Source organism: Macaca nemestrina, chromosome 2, assembly GCF_043159975.1.
Source record: "Macaca nemestrina isolate mMacNem1 chromosome 2, mMacNem.hap1, whole genome shotgun sequence".
NCBI lineage: Eukaryota > Metazoa > Chordata > Mammalia > Primates > Cercopithecidae > Macaca > Macaca nemestrina.
Window position 1 is genome coordinate 115,617,827 of NC_092126.1, and position 21,016 is coordinate 115,638,842.

Below are 21,016 nucleotides of genomic sequence, written 5' to 3' on the forward strand. Positions count from 1 at the left end.
GGAAATGCACATGAGGGTAGGGGCAGCAAGGTGGAGCCAGGTTTAGGAACACAGAGGAGGGGCAGGGCTGCATGGTGGAGGCTAGGAAGCCTCAGGAAGAAGCAGGTCCATCCTGGGCCAGGCCCACACTCCCGCTGAGTCTGTTCTGGAGTTCCTGGAGCAGATACACCTCTGGAGCATCCTCAGAAACCACCACATAGGCAAGCAGGCAACCCACCTTGCCCAACACCTGTGTGGGAGCATTCCCTCTCAACACACTTGCGCTCCCTTGAGGGTGGCTCTGGTTCAGTTCAGCTCCACAAACACTCCCAAGGGCTCACTACGAGCTGGTGCTGAGTATCTTAGGGTTACCTACCCCTACCTGGAGACAGAAATGCCTACCCTCCCACAGCACACACCTGAACCGAGGTACCCTGGGAGGGAGATCAAGGATTCCAATAAAGCCCAAGTGCTGACTGTAGATTTTTTTTTATATTAAACTGGTTTGAACTAATTTTAGAATTGGAGAAAATGTGCAAAAAATAGTACAGAGAATTTCCATATATCCCTCTGCCAGTGTTAATGTCTTATATAACCATAGGACAATGATCAGACCAGGAAACTAACACTGTGACAATACCATTAACCAAAATAGGGACCCCATTTGAACTTCACCAGTTTTTCTACTAATGTCCTTAGATCCTGATGTTCCAGAATCCTACCAATGCATTTATTACGTATTTAGCCTCCTCCCGTGTCAGTTCCTTAGTCCACAGTTCCACTAAGGAATTCTGTGTCAGTTCCTTAGTCCTCCCTTGTCTTTCATGACCTAGACACTCTGAAGAATATTGATCAGTTACTTTATGAAATGTTCCTTGACTTGGGTTTTATCATTAGATTCAGGTTATAAATGTTGGACACCACCAGAAAAGTGATGTGCACAGTGTCACAGGGTTCATGTGGAAGGGCTTATTACAGGGAATGTTGACCTTGATCAATGGTGACACTGACCTCTCTGCCAGGTTTCTCCAATGCAAAGTTACTATCTTTCTTGTGTAGTTAATTTTTGGGGACTGGATTTTTGAAGGGAATGTGTTACTGTCATTACAAACTCTGTGTGTCAGCTCCGCTTGCAGCTGCCCCACAGATGAGGCATCTAATGAAGACGAGCGGCAGAGCCGACATCTCTGGGAGACGCCGCAGCTCTCAGTGACAAAGAGGAACAGTAGCGGTTTATTTATAGATCCACTTGAAGACAGCTCATTGTAACTACTGGAGTTGAATTTTTAAAACCTCGGAACAAAGGCTGGCTATTTTAAACTCTCCTTGCACTTAGTTCAATGGAGAGTGTTAGAGCCACCGACCACACCCCAGGCATCACTCCCAAGCTCCGTAATTCATACTTTGTGCAGCATCACAGGACACTAGCAAAGCCTGCCAAGAGAGATAAACAGGACTGGCTCTGCCCAACCCGCAGAAGCAGCAGCCCTCAGATCAGCCAGAGCCCTCCACCAGCAGCCCCACAATTCCCAGGGAGGAGTTGCAGGAGGCAGTGTCCCATGGGTCAAATAGCCTCTCCTTTCCTGGAAAATAAAGTTGCAGACAGCTGTTATGAACCAGGTTATATCACCTCTTCCCTTCACTCACCCTGCAGGCTTCAAAGATAGCCAGTGCCCCCCAGCAGATGCCTGACCCAAGAGAGCTGGCAGTAGCTGGCCCACCTGTGCCTGACCCACCTCCAGGAAGGAGCGAGGAGCTCACAGTACCAAACTCTCCTGGAGGACATCAGGAGAGTGGTGTGAGCCCAGACGCACCCTCTTCCCCAAGCCCAAGACAGTTCCAGGCCAAAGCCCCCTCAGCTACTCCATCTACCAGAACCATGGGTGGGGGAAGGGGGAGCAGAGAACACGGGTTTTTCTCAACGCTTCTCGCATCCTTATTTGAACAATGACACAATGTGGGAAAACGTGAATGTGGACTAGATATTTGATATGAAGGAACTATTAATTTCATCAGATGTGATAAGAGCACTGCTATTATATAACCAATAAATGGTCTTATTTGGAGTAAAAAATGACATATCTGGGATTTTTAAAACTACTTAAACTCTTCTTCAAAATATGGGGGAAACAGATGAAATGGATTAGCAGAATGTTGAAGCTAGGTGAGCAGTACGTGGGGTTTGTTACATTCTTCTATCTTTTGTGCTGGCTTGAAATTTCCACAATACAAAGGTTTTTCTGTTTTGTTTTGTTTTGTTTAATTAAAAAAAAAAAAAAACAAAAAAACAAAAAAAATTCCTGGTGACCGAAAGGAGCTGTGGAGCTGAGGCCAGGCGAGCGGGACTCCAAGAGGAAGCTCAGCCACAGGATCACTCCCACTCTGGCGTCCTGGGATTTGCAAGCATGGGAGGCAGATGACTTTGTCTAAGTCCACGGAACGTTCTGACCAGCCTTTGGCACTGCCACAGAGAAAGCCCCTGATGGCAACGAGTACTCAGCAAATCCTGCAGCAATGTCCGGACCTTCAAAGAAACTAATTGTAAGATAATCTCCATGGAAACCATCTATTCTGATTTTTTTCCCATGGCAACCAATAAGAACATAAACACAAGCACTATCCAACACCCTTACACCACATGGCAATGCTGCTGTCCAATCTGGAAAATATAAACCACAAAGGATTTTTTTTCCATTTAAAATGAAAAGAAGTTCTGAAACTTCTAGTCTAGGCATGCAGACTCTACCACCCTCTGTTGCCCCGCCACTGCCCACACCACCCCATGTCATCTGCCCCCCAAAACTGACAAATAAGGCCAGAAGGCAGCTTCCTTCTTTTAGTCTGAGACCATCAAAAATGCCAAAAGAAAGACAGCCCGCCTCTAGCCTCACACACTCAACTTATGCTGCCCACAGACGTGAGAATGCTTTGACTTCCTGAGCATTTTTTATGTGCCAGACACATACTGGGCACCATGGCAAGAGCAAGTCCCCAGCCCTCCAGGGAGACAAGTTAGGTCTGTAAATAACAGATCACAGGAGACAAAGACTGCTCCAGGCAGGAGAGTGCTCCGGGCAGGTGAAGCAGGAAGAACTCACCAGCTGCCGGCCTCCCTAGGAAGGCTGCATGGAGGAGGTGCCATCTGGAAAGAGACTAAAAGGATGAGTGCAACCCCACTAGGAGCAGTGAATGGTGGCCCCAAGAATCACAGTCAGACTTCAGTGACAGGCTTACTTCTACCTGTGGCTCATTTATTTCATGTTCAGGTTTTGGAGCTTAAGAAAATAGAATGAAAACAAAAAGAACAAAATAAAAGGAAGAAAGATCCTTAAATGCCAAAGCCCTCAGTTCTTGTCCACCCTCCCTGCTTTGCAGCAAACAATTGTTACAAGACTCTTCTTGTAGCCTCTGTAGGCTCTCCTGTGGAGAGGTGATGATGGGGCTCTAGATTGCCTGTCATCACCATCAGCAAAATGGCAGTGTCATAGCAGTGGCCCCAGTGTGTGAAGCAAAAGGTCCTTCGAGGCATGCAGCCTGGCTCTGCCTGGGACCATGTGTGCCTTGTAGGAAAGCATCAGTGTTGAGACTCCACTTTCTGTCCTGTGACTCAGGTTCATTTCCCCACATGCACATGTGGAATCTCCAATAACCCTGAGCCCAAGCTTTGGCTGCCAGGGGAAAAGGAAAACCCCAAACAGTTCTGGAACTCTTGAAAGAGATAACAAAACTCTCAAAGGAGTGTGTGTGCCTGGGTTTATGTGCCAAATGTGTACTGATGCATGCAGAGCTGGACCCAAGGGTCTCCAGCCTTTGTCTGGATTCCTGAGTCAGGCTGCTCTATCTTCCTGATACTGTGATTGTCTTAATATGCTTTTCCCTAGATGTCTGAGAACACGCCTCCCATTGGTTTAAGTCATTAAATAAACCTTCCATCCTCAGCATCATGCAACTCTCCTCTGGAGAGGAACCTACTCCCTTTTAGAATGGATGGGAATTTTTCTAGTGACAGGAAACACCATCAGCCCCTCAAGGGGGCAGTTCAGAGAAGGGAGTTCTGGCTTCCACTCCAACCTTGCCACCTCTAACCTAATCGCTGTTTCAGGGCTTGTCTCTGCTCTTGCTACCTGGAGGCACCTCTTCAAGAGGCTCTGCAGGGCGGGTGCAGTGGCTCACACCTGTAATCCCAACACTTTGGGAGGCCAAGGCGGGCAGATCACCAGAGGTCAGGAGTTCGTGACAAGCCTGGCCAACATGATGAAACCCTGTCTCTACTAAAAGTACAAAAATTCGGCCGGGCGCGGTGGCTCAAGCCTGTAATCCCAGCACTTTGGGAGGCCGAGACGGGCGGATCACGAGGTCAAAAGATCGAGACCATCCTCGCTAACACGTTGAAACCCCCTCTCTACTAAAAAATACAAAAAACTAGCCGGGCGAGGTGGCGAGCGCCTGTAGTCCCAGCTACTCGGGAGGCTGAGGCAGGAGAATGGCGTAAACCCGGGAGGCGGAGCTTGTAGTGAGCTGAGATCCGGCCATTGCACTCCAGCCTGGGCGACAGAGCGAGACTCCGTCTCAAAAAAAAAAAAAAAAAAAAAAAAGTACAAAAATTAGCCGGGTGTAGGCACCTGTAATCCCAGCTACTCGGGAGGCTGAGCCTCAGCAGAAGAATCTCTTGAACCAGAAGGTAGAGGTTACAGTAAGCCGAGATCACACCATTGCATTCCAGCCTAGGCAAGAAAGGCGAGACATCGTCTCAAAAAAAAAAAAAAAAAAAAAAAGGCTCTGCAAATAAGACCTTCATCTGGGGTTCAAATGTTAAGCCATATACACCCAAGTCATCTCTGGCTCAGAGACTCTCACCCATCTGCTTCCCTAAAGCCTAGCAGGCTGTCTGGAGGATGGGAGCTGGCCTAGGCATCCACATCTGCAGGATGAGAAGTGGGAGACAGGACACCAAGACAGCAGGGGAGACACCAAGGATAACACAGGAGACAGGTGGCCTGGAGAACACAGATCCAAGAATAGGTGACTGGACTAATGGCAGGAGTACTAAGGGGCAGGACAGGAGCTGGGACAGAACAACAGGCCTGGCAGAGGCTCATAGCAGAGCCACAGCGACTCCCATCTTCCTTACTACTGATGTCCTCAGCTGGTAATAAAACCACATGCCTGCCTGTCTGGTTGTAAACAGAGCCTTGGTAGGTACCTTTGGGTTTAAAAGGCCTACGGGGCAGCACTGGGCTTTCTTTCTTGCTTTCTTTCTTTTTGAGAAAGGGTCTCACGCTGTCACCCAGGCTGAAGTGCAGGGTTGCAATCATAGTTCACTGCAGCCTGGAACTCCTGGGTTCATGCAGTTCTCTCGCCTCAGCCCTGAATAGCTGGGACTACAGGTGCATGCCACCAGGCCTGGCTGGGCTTTCTTTAAACAGTGCACTGAGATTAGAACCAAAGTTGGCTGGGTGTGGTGACTCACACCTGTAATCCCTGCACTTTGGGAGGCCAAGGTGGGTGGATCACCTGAGGTCAAGAGTTCAAGACCAGCTGGCCAACATGGCGAAACCCCATCTCTACTAAAAAAATACAAAAAATTAGCCGGGTGTGGTGGTGCATGCCTGTAATCCCAGCTACTCGTGAGGCTGAGGCACGAGAATTGTTTGAACCCCAGAGGTGGAGGTTGCAGTGAGCCAAGATCACGCCACTGCACTCTAGCCTGAGTGACAGAGCAAGAGTCTATCTCAAAAAAACAAAAACAAACAAACACACAAAAAAGAACCAAGGTCATACCCTTTTCCTCTTCTGGAAAGCAGCAGACTACAGTGGGCTGCGACGGACACTGATTTTCTGATTGCCTCTCCCAAGCTGTACCCATGACGAGTCACAGAAACTTCGAAGATAAAGAGACTTTCTTCTTCCCCTAATTCCCCTGCCCAGGATGCCATGGTCACAATAGGCTAGACTGTTTTCCAAAAGACCAGTGGTTCTCCAAGTGAGCTCCTGGATCAGCAGCATCAGTATCACCTAGAAATCTGTTAGAAATGTGAATTCCCTATTAAATCGGATACTCTGGGTATGGGGCCCAGCAAGCTGTGTTTTAACAAGCCCTCAGAGTGATTCTGAGGTACACTAAAGTTTGAGAACCACTGCAGGAGGCTTACTATGATAACCGTCAAATGTTGAAAGGCCTGTCTCTTCACCGTCACTGCCTGGGAAGCCCAACTAGCGTCTCCTAATGGATTTCTGCAAATGCTGTCCTCATGCTTATCAAAGGCAACTCCTCCCTCGTGGGAAACATAGTAATTATTTAACATGTACCTGGCAATAACGTCAGTGGTAGCCTCTGGAAGAAAAAGGAGCTGGGACCCTGCCCTGGGCCTGGGTGGCCCCACTTCCAGGAGCCCTGGCATCTTTGGTGCTCCTGGATCTTGCAAACTCCACATTACTCACCAGCCACTGGCCAAAGGTACTCTGTTTCAAGCAGGAAACATTCTACAAAAACTGTAGTTTGGGGCTGGGCACAGTGGCTCATGCCTGCAATCCCAGCATTTTTGGAGGCCGAGGTGGGTGGATCACCTGAGGTCGGGAGTTCAAGACCAGCCCAGCCAACATGGTGAAACACTGTCTCTACTAAAAAATACAAAAGTTCCCCAGTGTGGTAGCACACACCTGTAATCCCAGTTACTCAGGTGGCTGAGGCAGGAGAATCGCTTGAACCTGGGAGGCAGAGGCTGCGGTGAACCGAGATTGCACCACTATACTCTAGCCTGGGTGACAAAGAGAGACTCCGTCTCAAAAAACAAAAACAAACAAAAAAACAAACAAAAAACAAAACCTGTAGTTTGGTAACAAATATTGAATCTTCTTTATTTTTAGTATCCACTCTATTCCCACAGAAACTAAGAAACCCAGAACACTTTCCACGAATTCTATTGAGATAAAGGTGGAGGAAAATGCAACCCGAGTATGAAAGGGCATCTTATCTGGCAACCTCTGCCACCTAAAGCAAAGGCTGCTGTGGCCTCTCTTCTGCAGGAAGGTCCTTTGCAGAGTGAGCCCATGAAATGAAAAATGCACAAAGGATGCAATGTAGACTGCTGGGGAGAAATCGGGTGCAGAGAATGGAGACAACCTGCGTGAAGTTACAGGAGACACACCACCTCAGGCTGGGTCCCAGCCTCGGCTCAGACCAACACACTGGGGCAGCGCAGCTCTTACTGCCAACTAAGTTCTTGAAGTGGCTCCCAGAACCAGAAGCTTCTAGTATCCACCTTCCACTTTCCTAGTGGGGCTGCCTGAAAATCCCTTCCAGGAAAGACATGCTTGTAAGCTGCCTGTCCTCATACGAGGAAGGTGCCGAGCCAGATCCCTGGCATCCCCCATGCTGTGCACAGCCCCAGTACATCCCATGTAATCTGGAGATGCCCCACAGAACTGGAACCACGGGGTCTGCAGGGGGATTACACGGAGGAGTAAAAGGGAGATGCACTTGACAGAGCATTGTGGGAATGTAGACACCAGGAGACCCTGAAGCAGCACTGACAGGGGTCCACACACGAGCGTGCACATGCATACACACAGGGGAAGGCACGGTTATCTGTCCCAGGGGTGAGGATGCTGGGCTCCTTTTTCCCACTGAGAAATGAGGGGACTCCCCCTTGCTCTTTTCCAGTCAGGGGTCTTTTATTAGTGTTCCTGCACGTCAATCCCAGGGACAAGGATTTGGCTGGGGCCCAGGCTATTCACCAACAGGTCACCTCTGGGCTCAAAGTTCCTCCTCTGTGTGGCATAGGGGGCAGGAATGAATTTCCCCCAGGAGCCAGAGATGGGCCACCTGGTAAGTCCTAGGAAACATGAAAAAGAAAGTCCCCACTGTTCCCAAGTCACCCCATAAAGCCTGGCCCTGGCAAAGCCCCACAATAGCCACACGAAGTGGAATGGTGCCCCTTAGAAGAGGGTCTGCTTTCCCATTTCCACCAAGGTCTCATTCACACTGATAAAAAGGACTGTGGGCAATGCCGGCTATTCAGCCAGAGGGTGTGAGCAAAGTGACAGCCATAACACATTAATAGGCACATCTTGACCACCAGAGATGCCGTGAGCCCAAGGGAACGGGCAGCTTGAGGCGTTGGGGGTTTGGGCCCCATGAAGCCATGCCTTTTCCAAGTTGGATAACTTGCCTGGGCATCTTCGGACTTACCTGCAGCAGGCAGAAAGCCAGGAGTTCCCTTTAATAGTTTTTTTTTTTTTTTTAAGAGATGGGGGTATTGCTACATTACCCAGGCTGGTCTTGAACTCCTGGGCTCAAGCCAGCCTCTTGCCTCAGCCTCCCAAAGTGCTGCAATTACAGGCGTGAGTCACTGCATCCTACTCGCTTTAATGGTCTTGAAAAAATTAGGTGCCAGGATTGGGGTCAAGTGGAGAAGGAAGAGGCTCCCCTCTAAGACATACAAATCTGGGGTTCATTCCTGCTCCAAACACCCACAACACCACTCTTGCTAAGAATCCCTTGAACCCACACTTCTCCCCTCTACAGAAAGCGAATGCCAGACCATAAATCTGTGTTCTCATTAAGCAACCCAAGTCCTCCCAAGTGAGAAGCACATCTGCTGCAAGGTCTGGGGGCTTGTGTCCCTTACAATTCCTGTGTTGAAATCCTAACCCCAAAGTGATGGTATTAGGAGGTGGGGCCTTTGGGAGGTGATTAGGTCATGTGGGTGAAGCCATCAGGTTTGGATTAGTGCCCTTATGAAAGAGACCCCAGAGATCTAGTTAGCCCCTTCCACCATGTGAGGACACAGTGAGAAGGAGCCATCTATGAAGCAGAGAACAAACCCTCACCAGACACTAAACCCATTGATGCTTTGCTTGGACTTCCCAGCCTCCAGAATTGCGAGAAATAAAGTTTCTATATTTATAATCTACCTAGTCTATGGTATTTTGTTATAGCATCCTGAGCAGACTAACACATAATCTATGAGGCAAGGGATGAGAAAATAAATACTTAACCAATATAATGTACATTATTTGGGTGATGGTTACATTAAAAGCCCAGACTTCACCCCTACACAATATACCAGGTAACAAAACTGCATCTGTACTTCTGAAATATATATGAATAATTTTTAAAAATCTATGAGGCAGGTGAGGTGGAAATGGGTTCCCTCTCCCCGCTTCTCCAACCCTCTAATTCCTCAGGCAAGGCACCTGGAGTGAGAATTCAGATCTTAAAAATCCACAGGCACCCAGGACCCCCAGATCCACAGCATAAGGGAAGCTCTAGTGCCAAGAATCTCTGGGCCAGGAATCAGGGTCCCATGAACCCCTAAGTGAAACCCACCCCTGTGGCAGTGCCCCAAAACAGAAATGTGAGAGCTGAAGGACGGGCACAGGGGTGACTGGTGCTTTACCCTCAGCATCAGAGGAACTAGGAAGAAGAAATAGGCCATCCTTCAGCACGGATGAGGCTCAGGTCAGATGTTCTCAACTGACCTAGCCCCCTCTTCCAGAGGACAGTTCAAGCACTGAGGCTCTGGGGGTCCTGGGCATCTTGTCCTGAGGAATCCTGGGGCAGAAGGACAACTGTTTCCACCCACTCACAGATCTGCTCTCTCATCTGGGAGCACAGAGGACTTGGGTCTGCCATCAGGAAACACAATTTTGATGCCTGCAAGGGTCTGAAAACCTCACTGTCTCTCACTACGATGACCTGCAGAGAGGGGTCAACATGGAAAATTGTAAGTGCTCCCATTCTTGCCCACTGTCCCTCACCCTAGCAAGTTTTGAACACATAATCTCCTGGATTGGCTTTCAGTCAGGGAGGGGAAAAGAACCCTTTTTAAAAATAGCTAAAGCTTGGTGGGGCAGGCATGGTAGTTCACACCTATAATCCCAATGCTTTGGGAGGCGGAGGCAGGAGGACTGCTTGAGCCCAGGAATTTGAGACCATCCTGGACAAGGTAGGGAGACCCTTTCTCTACAAAAAATTTTAAAAATTAGGCCAGGTGTAGGGGCTCACGCCTGCAATCCTAGCACTTTGGGAGGCTAAGGCAGGTGGATCACCTGAGTTTGCGAGTTCAAGACCAGCCTGGCCAACATGGTGAAATCCCGTCTCTACTAAAAATACAAAAATTAGCCAGGTGTGGTGGTGCACACTTGCATTCCCAGCTAGTCGGGAGGCTGAGGCATAATCTCTTGAACCTGGGAGGCGGAGACTGTAGTGAGCCAAGATTGCACCATTCTACTCCAGCCTAGGTGACAACACAAGACTCTACCTCAAAAAAAAAAAAAGAAAAAAAAAATAAAAATTAGCTGGGTGTGGGGGCACTTGCCTATAGTCCCAGCTACTCAGGAGGCTGAGATAGGAGGATTGCTTCAGCTTGGGAAGTTGAAACTGTAGTGAGCCACAACTGCACCACTGTAGTTCAGCCTGGGTGACAGAGTGAGACCCTGACTCAAAAAAAAAAAAAATAGCTAAAGCTTGATGAGCACTTGTCATATGCCAGGCAGATGCACCACGCATGAAATCCCATGAAGGAGGGCCCAGTCTCTCCCCATACGACAGAAGAGAAAACCATGCCTCCCAGATGTCTGGCCACTTTCCCAGGGCCACACCCCAGGCAGGGTAGAGAAAGGATTTAATCGCAGGTTGGTTGGAGCTAGAACCCAGGTTCTTAACCACAGATGAGCTTTCCTCCTTAAAATGAGATCTTGAGAGGTGAGTGGAGAAAAGCCCTTAGCCCTAGAACTCAAGGTTAATGTGTGAACCGGAGAGCAGCCAACCCTTAGAACTCAGGAAGTGGTTTTTTTTTCCCCCGTTTCACTGAATTACCTAGAACTCTGTGTTCTCCTCCTACCCCACCCAGCGCAACCTTTCTTCCCCATTGCATAATAGGCCCTCAGACATTTGGAAGGAGGGCAAAAATAAGTCAATCAAGCAAATGCATTTTTGCTATTTAAAAAGTGGTTAAAAAAATGCTTCTGTGGTTGAGCAGAAGTCCGTCCTATAGTGGCGGGGGTTTGGGAGGTGTGAAATTCAAGTTCAGCCAAGATACAGGGGTCTTTATGCCTTGAGGACAGGCCCCAACGGACAGACAGCAAGAGGGTGGACAAGAGCAGAGGGGGCCAGGGCGATGGCAGGGGATAGAGCTAAGCACCAGACCCTTGAAAACACTAGCACAAGCACCCACTGCAGACAACTCCCAGGGGCTCCCATCCCTTGCCCATACTCAAGCCCCTCTGGGAGGTGCTCATTTGCCTGCAAATGGCTCTTCCAACCTTCCTCCAGCCTTGTAGCATGTCACAAGGCAAAACATGGAGCTTCTGTCCACCCTCAGCCCAGAGCACGGCCTGGAATCCTTCATCTGCAACCCTCTAAGCAGAGAAAGTTCCCCAGCTACAAGCCCTGAAATCCCTCCTCATGCACAGCTCAGCCAAGAATAGAGGGAAAATGGAACCCATTATTCTCATTCTGAATGGCTGGGAAATGGCTTTTGCTTTTCAACACGAAATGTGCCTAAAAATAAGCTGTGAATTTCAACCAGAGGTTGAAAATAGCTCTGCAGTGAACAGAGCTCTATTCAGAGTGGGCTCAAGGACAACTTCATTCCAAGATCTGAGAGTTGAAGTGCTGCAGTCAGAGAAAGGGTCATGGGTAGGGGGTTTTCCCGGGCAGAAGGACCATCACAGGCTCACAGGGCTGCCCTTGCCGTGGTCTGCTGGTGGGTGAGTAGAGTAGGGGGTCCATGCAGGGTCTGTCCCTCTGGCTTTCGACTGCTACACTGGAATGGGGGCATGGTGAGGAATTCAACACCTACACCTGCCCAGTGGGCTTCCCAGAATCCCCAAATGCCCAGGAGTGTTTCACAAGGCTTCAGGGCCTGAGGCCCAGGGTGTAGACAGAGCTGATGTAGGCAGAGGATCATTAGATTCATGAGTTCTTGGGGCACAGCTATGGCACCCATGGGCTCTTTGAGAAGTCGAGCCACACTGGTCAGCCACCAAACCACTGACCAGAAATTCTCCCAGAGCCAGGGAAGGGAAGCCTTTAGTCAGGAAAGGCAAAAACAATCTCCAAGGTTTAAGTGAAGAAAACCAAGTTGCTAAAGGCAAAGGTTTTTGTGTGTGTGTTTTTTTTTACCATCACCTCCAGAAGACTGAGACCAAACAAGATTCCTGCAAAATGACTTCTGTTAGAAGCCCAGGCTGAGAAACCTGGGCCACCATTGCTGCTGCTGGTGGGAGCCCAAATCTGGCCCAACTGAGCAGAGTCCTCACACTCAGGGCTGCTGGAATGGCAGTCCTCGTCCGCATGCCCAGGGCCTCTCCCACCTCATCCCCGTGCTCCTCCCACTGCTAAGACAGCCCCATCTCCAGGCACATTCCCACACTCCTCCCACTGCTAGGTCAGCTTCTTTTCTGGGCTCCCCACTGAGGCAAGACTTATTGCAGTGATTCTAAGCTGGGGACAATTCTGCCCACCAGAGGGACATTTGGCAGCATCAGAAGACTATTTTTTTTTTCCAGAGACAGAGTCTCACTCTGTGATCCAAGCTGGAGTGCAGTGGTATCATCATAGTTCACGATAGCCTCCAACTCCTGGGTTCAAGTGATCTTTCCGCCTGAGCCTCCCAAGTGACTAGGATTACAGGGGAGTGCTACCATGCTCAGCTAATTTTTAAATTTTTTTGTAGAGACAGGATCGTGCTGTGTTGCCCAGGCTGGTCTTGAACTCCTGGGCACAAGCGATCCTCTAGTCTCGGCCTCTCAAAGTGCTGAGATTACAGGTGTGGGACGCCATGCCTGGCCTAGAAGACATTTTTGGTTGTCACAACTTGGGTTGGTGGGAGGGTGAAGATGCTACTGGCATCTAGTGAGTAAAGGCCAAGGATGCTGCTAAATATCCCACAATGCACAAAACAGCCCCCTACAGCAAAGAATGATCTGGCCCAAAATATCAATAGTGCTGAGGGTGAGAAACCCTGGGTTACTGGAAGGCCAGTACATGGACAGAGCTGGAGGGACAGAGGCTCACTGGACTCACAAGCTCCTGAGACACGACTGCAGTGCTCCTGGGCTCCCTATGGGGCTGAGACACTCCGGCCAGTCATGGAACCAGTCCTTAGATACTGTCTCAGTGCCAGGGAAGCCCTTGGGCAAGAAGGGCGAGAACACACTCATCAGCTTCCCTTCCTATCTCAGAAGAAAACCGAACCACTGAACAGTGTTATAAAAAGTAGCTCTCCTCAGTTTGGAAAGATGAAGATCTTCTGGAAATAGACAGTGATGGTTGCACAACACTGTGAATATATTTAATGCCACCAAATTGTACACTTAAAAATGGTTAAAATGGTAAACTTTGTGTTATATATATATCACAATAAAACAAGACAAAACAAACTAAAAACCTAGTGCTCCTCTTGGCCTGGAAGTCCTGAGATCAGAGAAGTCCTGAAGGTTGACATCACATGGCATGTATGTGTCAGCAAAAGTGTGTCTGGAGAGGACTTAACGTCCACTCAGGGTCTCAGAGAGGCTTGTGACAAATAAGGAAAGAGGTCTGATCTCAACCAAGAATGATTTTAGGATTAACAAGTCACTTGGTGGGGGTCTCAAAGCTCTCGTCAGAGCCTGCCTACGTAGGTATTCAGGTACCATGTGGAAATGTTGGTTTGGGAGGACCACGTGTTTTGCCTGGGGCCACACACCCAGGGTTCAGACCCAGTTCTCTGACCCCAGGACCAACATCCTTTCCCCTATTTGAGGCCCATGCAGTGAGGGCCAGTGGGCAGAGCTGTGACTACAACTCCAACGTGAGCCTGTAGATAGTATGGGAACAAGTGGTTGCCCTGAGCACTGCCGAGCTGTTCACCCACTCATGCCCCATCCTGCCATGCTGGGATTCCCCCACCCACAGCTCTGGGAAGCAAAGGTGCTCCATATTCCATCGCTGAGCCAGGACTAAAGGAACAAGAAGCAGTTCATCCAAGTTATTTTCCTAATAGCTGTAAGAACATGGGATTCTCCCCCAGCTGGCAGATATTAACCATTCCCAAGAGGCAGATGTCAGTGCCCTCCCCTGAAATGGGGAAAAGCAGCCAGCAGTCCTCTGCCACCTGCAGTTTCTAGCTTTGCTCAGAGGGGTCAGCCTGGTGGGCCCCCAGCTCCAGGCATCTGGGAAAGGTGACTAAGCCCCAGGTGTCTCATCTGTGAATTGAGCAGTACCTTTACCCACTCATTCTGATGAGATAAGGAATAAACAGGGTAGTGAGCGTAAAAGACCTTGGCTGTGGCTCACCAGAAGTGCCCAACAGATAAGGATTCACAGGAAAGAGGGCAGGGACCTAGAGGTCTGCTGGGTCCCAGGGGACCCCAACCCTGCAGTGTGAAATGTCTTTCTGGGTGGAAGATGAACTGGCAGCAAGCAGTGTCTCATGCAGCCCAGTCATCCCCCAACAAACCCAAAAGCTGAAAACTGGCCACAGACTAGCAAGTACAGAGGACAGCCAACGGACCAGGCAGGACAGCAACCCTTGTAAGAAAAACCATAAATCCCAACTGGTCCAATGCCTAGAGGCAGCCCAGGACACAAAACAGGGGACATGTGTATGTGTTGGGGTGGGGAGATGGGGGATCTATCTGCTGCAGCCACAGAAGCCCCGGGACAGACTCAGGAGGCTTCCTAGTTCTATTCTGGGCCCCAGCCTTGACTCGCTGGAGGCCTTGGGCGAGCCACTTCCTGTTGTTTGGGCCAGTATCCGTGTGGGGGAGGCCACACTCTCTCTATGGTCCAGCAGAGAGACATCTAAAGAGCCTACGGCCATAGCTTAAAACCCTCAGGGTTCCACAACCTTGGCTTTAATATTTATTTCAGTCCAAGCTGAATATGACCTTATTTAATGAGACTGTATCAGTCATCAGTTTTTTCCCCAAATATTTGTCAAAAATGTTAACCATTTAAATTCAGGAACATTGAATATTCTTTTACCAACAAAGGTACTAAAAATGGTTTGTGGCTGAGGAACTTCCTCTCCATGGTTAGAAAAAAAAAGGGGGGGAAGTGAGAGCAACAGGGCTGGGCCTTTCCCATTTGTCCCAGCTGTGGCTTCAGGCCCTAAACCCTCTAGGAGCCCCACATTTGGGTCCTGTGGCCCAGGGTTCAGTATGGGACGGGTCTCTCATCTCCTGAGGTCTCAATCAAACAGCAGCATAGGCCATGGAAACACGCTCCCACCAAATGGCACAGGGCTGGGGCACCCAGCAGCTTGCTTAACAGCCTCTTTGTGTCTTATTCGCTCACTCTAGATGGAAAACAAAGCACCACAAGTTCCAAAGTATTTGGTAAATGACAAGATCTTACTAGGGTCCCTTTCCAGAGATGGGCCTAAACCTCCGCCCTCGCCATCTCCAAGCCCAGAGCTGTTCACCATGACCTAGCCCACCAGAGTCACAGAGCTCAGGACATGCCTGCCAAGCCACTTACCAGATTACCCGTGGAGCTGGCCAGTGTGGCTGGGGGCCTCGACACTTTCATGACTTCTCCATGATCAATAGTATCAAAGTTACTCTTCCAAACCATCACCTGCCAAAACCAACAGGCGTACCAAGTCAGGGGGAGAAAATCCCCTTGCCAGTGGGAAGAGGGATTTGAGGAAATCCCCCTTCACTGAGGAAATGGGCTCAGAGGCCATGCCCAAAGTTCTGAGCCATGGTGGGACAGTGGTCCCCACCTGACACCCCAATTCCATTCCGGGACCTACCCCACCTCCCTGGGGAGCAGGCTTTGTGGACAGGCCTCAAGAGGACCTGGATGTGACCAGGATGGATCACTGCAGCATGACACCGCCAGGCCTTGGCACTTGCTGGTTCATCTCCCTAGGGTGTCACAGGCCCGAGCTTCATGGGGTTGGCTCCTTCGCAGGCTGAAGTGTCTGCTTCAACAGCACCACCTTCTCAGAGAGGCCTTTGTGAATGTTTAAAATCTAGCCCTCTATTTACTTCCTTCATAGCATCAGAGTAGGGAGTTATTTAATCCATTTGTCCCTTTTCATTGTTTATCATCTGCCTCTGTACTAAAATAGAAGCTCCTGCGGGCGGTGGCCTGGCTTGTTACACTGTGAGAAGTGGTTAACACATGGACTTTAGGCCAGAACACGCCTTACTGAACGGCCCAAGGCAAGGGACTCAACCTCGTGCCTCAGTTCCTGCATCTGCAAGACAGGGATGAGCCTAGTTCCCACCTCACGAGGCTGCTGTGAGGCTCACAGGAGACAGTCTGGCGGACGCGGGCACACAGGAAGTACTCAGCAACACACTCGTCATCCCAAGGCTAACTCAGCCACGAAAAACACGTCCTATTCCGAGAGTCCTCCTATTAGCAGGACCATGTCCCTCGGCTCCTTGAACACAGCTGAGGGAGGCACCTGGCTGGGGAGCAAGAGTGCTCCCTGCTGGAGGCTGCTGGACACGCATGACGGTGTGCTTCCAGGGCCACTTCCAGGATGGCTGGCTTGGGCGTCACAGAGAACTGGGGAGTGTGTGGCCAGTGGTCACCTGAGGCCACAGAAAAACCACCGTATCCACACAAGATCAACACTCCATGTGCCCCAGACACCATCCCTGTCTGTCAGGACACAGCTGTGAACCTCGTTCTTCAGGAGGCTCTTCACCGCTGTCTGAGCAGCTCCACTGTTTCCTCTCCCACATGGATGGCATCTAGGGTCGTGCACATATCACCTTACAAATAGAACGTTAGCACACACGCACCCTTGTTTACAGGGTCTACACGTCACTGTGCAAATCCAACTGCTGAATAAATGAATAAATTCCTAATAGTAGAGTGGTTATCGTGAATGCAAATAGACAATGTCAGTGTCACTCCGAAAAAGCTCAGAGTAGATACTAAACAGGCAGCCTGGAAGCTGATGACAGCGCTGCTGGACCTACTTTCCACCAGGCTGCCTCTCCTACTATGTCAGTTGATTCTACCATGACTCTATTTACTGTATGAAGTTACCAGTTTCCCGTCTTCTAAGCAATAAGCCAGGCCTCATGCTCAGGGAAGGCTCAGGAGTCACTTTTGCCTTCCTCCTCCCTCGTCTGCTAAAGCAGGACTGGTGCTGGTGCGGGAAGACGCCTGCTGTCTCTAATCCAGGCTGTGGTCAAACAGCCGCCAACTACCCTCTGCCTTACTGGAAGAGACTCAACCAAAATTGGTAGATTTGGCTGAGACCAGGACTCATGTAGGCCAATAGGACTTTTCTAGGCTGCGCAGCCAGAGTTAAGAGACTGGGCAGCAGTGGAATAAACATTCTCAGCATGCATCAGGTCAACAGTGGCACAGAACAGCCACTCTTTCCTCCTTGCCTCATCAGGGGCTGTGGTTCTCTGGGCGAGAGGACCATGCGGACACTGGAGAAAGACTGCTGATGGGTAGACTCTTCAGTGCTTCTGGCCTCCCCAGTGCCAGGGTCTGGACTAGGCCCTAGAAGCAGGGTGCCTGCCAGGAGACAGGTCATTGGTGATTAGCCATCAGGGCACAAGGCACCAGGGCTGACAGGCTGAAGCCTCAGAGCAGAGGGTGACAAGGTATGATAGGACCTCTTCACAATGTCCTCTCTCTGCAGCCAAAAGTAATGAAAATGCTGACCCCTCAAACAGTGTCCAAGTGGGCTGGGAGCAAAGGACAGCAGATGACAGAGTAGAGGCTTCCAGGGCAGGAGAATGGCTCTGAAGTGAGACATGCCCCGGTGCCTGCCCCAGCTCTAGCATCTGCTGGGACTTAGTTTCCTCATCTACAGCATGGGGAGATGAGAGGGCCTCATCTCCCACATGGAGATGTCACGAGAATTAAATGAGGTATGAAGCTCTTGTCACATTGGCCATATTCCCAGGCCTGCAGTAAGATCATATTAATAATAATCATTATCTATTTGTTTAGAATCAGGAAAAGAACTAAAAAAACAACTTTTCACGACAACCATAGCCCAGTCTCCTTCCACTAAATGCTAGCCTGAGCAGTAAGGATTCTGAGATGCGGCCATGAGGTCGGCACCTGCAGGAGGGCCATTCTGGGGTGGCAAGGGCCCTGGATCTGGGCACACCCACCTCAAGCTCCATCAGGGCCTTTTTAGTCGCTGAAAGCCACCAAGGAAGCTGGCGAAACCCAGCTCATCCGCCAAACACCCTGTTTGGTTCTGAGCAGAAATCAGCTCTGATGCCTTTCTTCACCATTTCATTCGACTGCTCTCTACTTACTTGTTCATCAGAGCCTCCAGAAGCAAAGTACTCCCCCGTTCTTGAAAAGGCAACAGTGGTGGCTGGTCCCTGGCAGAACAAACAAAAAATAACACACATCAAAGGTCATTCTCGATTCTAAATGCACAGGAAGAAAACGAGACGTTCCTGAATGAAAGCAGCAGCAGGATAAAGGACCGAGAGCCCACTCAGCCCACAGTCCTCCATAACCTGTAGCCCAGGAGCCTGCCTGTGGCCAGGTGCAAGCACCACTGCTCAGGCCTCTATTCCTGAGCACTACAACAGGGACAAGGCCAGGCTATGAGAATGTGGGTGACAGAGATGAGTGAATGGGACAGTCTGCGCTGGCAGCCCTCCAGGGCTGGTCTCATCCCCACTTTTCCAGTAAGAAACCACAAGTCAGGGAGGTGCACTGAGTCACCCCAGCCATAGCACTGAGATGAGAATTTGGTCCCTTTGACTCAGACCAACCCCAACATCCAACATCTCCCCAACACTGCACAGCTGCTGACCAGAGAAATAGAGGATCTCCAAGGAAAAGCCAATGGCTCAAGCAGTCAGGGCACAGTTCAGGGCACAGGTGACAGAAAGGAGGTTTCCAAAGGTGCTTGGGCAGCAGAGCAACATGACATGTCTCTCTAATTCACTTTTCTTATGTTCAGGCCATGGGTAGTGATGTGCCCACTCTGGCTTCCCAGATGCTGAAGGTCTGTGTGACCATCTGAAGGGGAATGCCAGGCACATGCCAGGCCATACTCCAAGGGCTGGGGAGCAGTCCAGGCCAGGGGGGATGGGGGATGCATGATCTCCTAGTAAAGGAGGGTTCTTCCCCACATACCTAAAATCCATCCCAGAAAGGTGCACAGAGTAACCATCTGTTTAGCTACAACACCATGACCACAGCCACCACCATCTCTTCCTCCCAGTCGAACATTTACTGTGGCCAGTACCTGGTATTCCCAAGCAAAATCAGATAAAAGAGGTTCTCTCCTAGAAGACAGCACAACCACTGTCAACAAGTCCACCTCAGTCCCCTCAGACCAGTGCAGGGAGTGGCAAGAGCCCCAACTGCCCATGAGAGGAGCTCTGGCAGCACATCTACAGCTGACCCATCAGTGAGAGGAATACTGGGAGATGCCTTCCACTCAATGCCAGAAAAGACCAGCCAAGTTCTGGGAGGGAAAAGGGACCCGAGGCCGTAGAGGAAGGCAACTTTTGTACCCCAGAGAGACAGGCAGGTTGAGAGGCCTCAGACACACTGGACAGTAGGGAGTATGCCCACCCACGCTTCCAGAGTCCACCTTCGGCTCTTCCTCTCAGAGGTGCTCATAACAGGGGTGATGAAAAAAGTGACTACAGCACTGGTGAACACTGAGCACTCAGGTGCTCAGAGCACAACACCTGCATTTACCCACTGAATCCTGAGAGAACAGTCTGTGTGGTGACCCTCAGTCCACTTCTGTTGCTATAACGGAATATCTGAGACTAAGTAATTCATAATGAGCAGAAATGTATTGGCTCACAGTTCCAGAGGCTGGGAAGTCCAAGATCAGGGGGCCAGCATCTGGCAAGGGCCTTCTTGCTGAGTCATCCCACGGCAGAAGGGCAAAGAGAGGGTGAAAAAGAAAAGGGGGCCAAACTCATCCTTTTCTAAGAAACCCACTCCCGTGGTAACAAACCCACTCCTGCAAGAATGGCATTAATCCGTACATGTGGGCATGGCCTCATGACCCAAACACCTCCCATTATGCCCCACCTCCCAACAACCCCACACTGGGGATCAAGTTTCTAATACATGAACTTTGGGGAACACATTCTAACCACACTACCTTTCCTAAGGGTGCCATGTCCAAGTGCAGGGAACAAAGCCTGAGAGGACACAAAGACAAAGCCTCTGGACTACACCTGTCCTCCTGACTTCTTCACACAGGTAGAGCTACAAGGGCCCAGGAATGCCCCACTCCCAGCAGCCCTGGGAATCCTAAGCCACCATTAACCAGGATAATATAGATCCACTTTTACTAATAGGGGAACAATGCCCAATAACATCAGTGAGGGTGAAATCCCAGGTGTAAGACATCACGGGCTGTGTGGCCCCTGCTCATGCAGGGCCTGAGTGCAGGATGGGGGCAGGGCATCCATCACTCAGATACCCTTTCAGGTGGACAGTCACCAAGGGGTTAACAGAGGCGTGTGAAGTAATTTCAGGTAACTTTTAGTTGATTCTTAGAAATGTTGTCATTTTCCATTACTTTGAACCTTTTTTTTGGAGGCAGAGTCTCACTCTGTCGCCCAGGCTGGAGTGCAGTGGCGCAATCTTGGCTCACTGCAAGCCCCGCCTCCCAGGTTCATGCCATTCTCCTCCCTCAGCCTCCCAAGTAGCTGGGATTACAGGCACCCGCCACCATGCCCGGCTAAATTTTTTTTGTATTTTTAGTAGAGACGGTGTTTCACTGTGTTAGCCAGGATGGTCTCGATCTCCTGACCTCGTGATCCGCCCATCTTGGCCTCCCAAAGTGCTGGGATTACAGGCGTGGGCCACCGCACCCGGCCATGAACTATTTTTTTTTTTTTTTTTGAGACAAAGTCTGGCTCTATCGCCCAGGCTGGAGTGCAATGGTGCAATCTTGGCTCACTGCAACCTCCGCCTCCTGGGTTCAAGCAATTCTTGTGCCTCAGCTTCCCAAGTAACTGGGATTGCAGGCGCCCTCCACCACACCCGGCTAATTTTTGTATTTTTAGTAGAGAGGGGTTTCGCCATGTTGGCCAGGCTGGTCTCAAACTCCTGGCC

At 50.1% G+C, this 21,016-nt stretch overlaps 1 protein-coding gene across 34 annotated transcripts in view; it reads right to left on the bottom strand.

Moving 5' to 3' along the window:
* The window catches only part of LOC105480534 (POC1 centriolar protein A), an 84,588-nt gene that overhangs the window by 36,430 nt on the left and 27,142 nt on the right, over positions 1–21,016 (bottom strand). For 16 of the 34 annotated variants that reach the window (XR_011620073.1, XR_011620074.1, XR_986495.2 and 13 more), the window contains exons 8-9: positions 18,226–18,294; positions 15,452–15,550 (exon numbers count right to left, since the gene is read on the bottom strand). Coding sequence is in view for 22 of the 34 variants with exons in the window: in XM_011739558.3 (XP_011737860.1) it covers positions 15,452–15,550; positions 18,226–18,294 (168 nt within the window). In the remaining 12 variants the exon portion in view is untranslated. Of the gene's footprint in view, positions 1–1,204; positions 1,563–1,610; positions 2,504–5,760; positions 6,003–7,614; positions 7,815–9,570; positions 9,680–15,451; positions 15,551–18,225; positions 18,295–21,016 lie in introns of those variants that run through there. The other 18 variants (XR_011620072.1, XM_011739553.3, XM_011739551.3 and 15 more) reach the window with 7 other exon arrangements.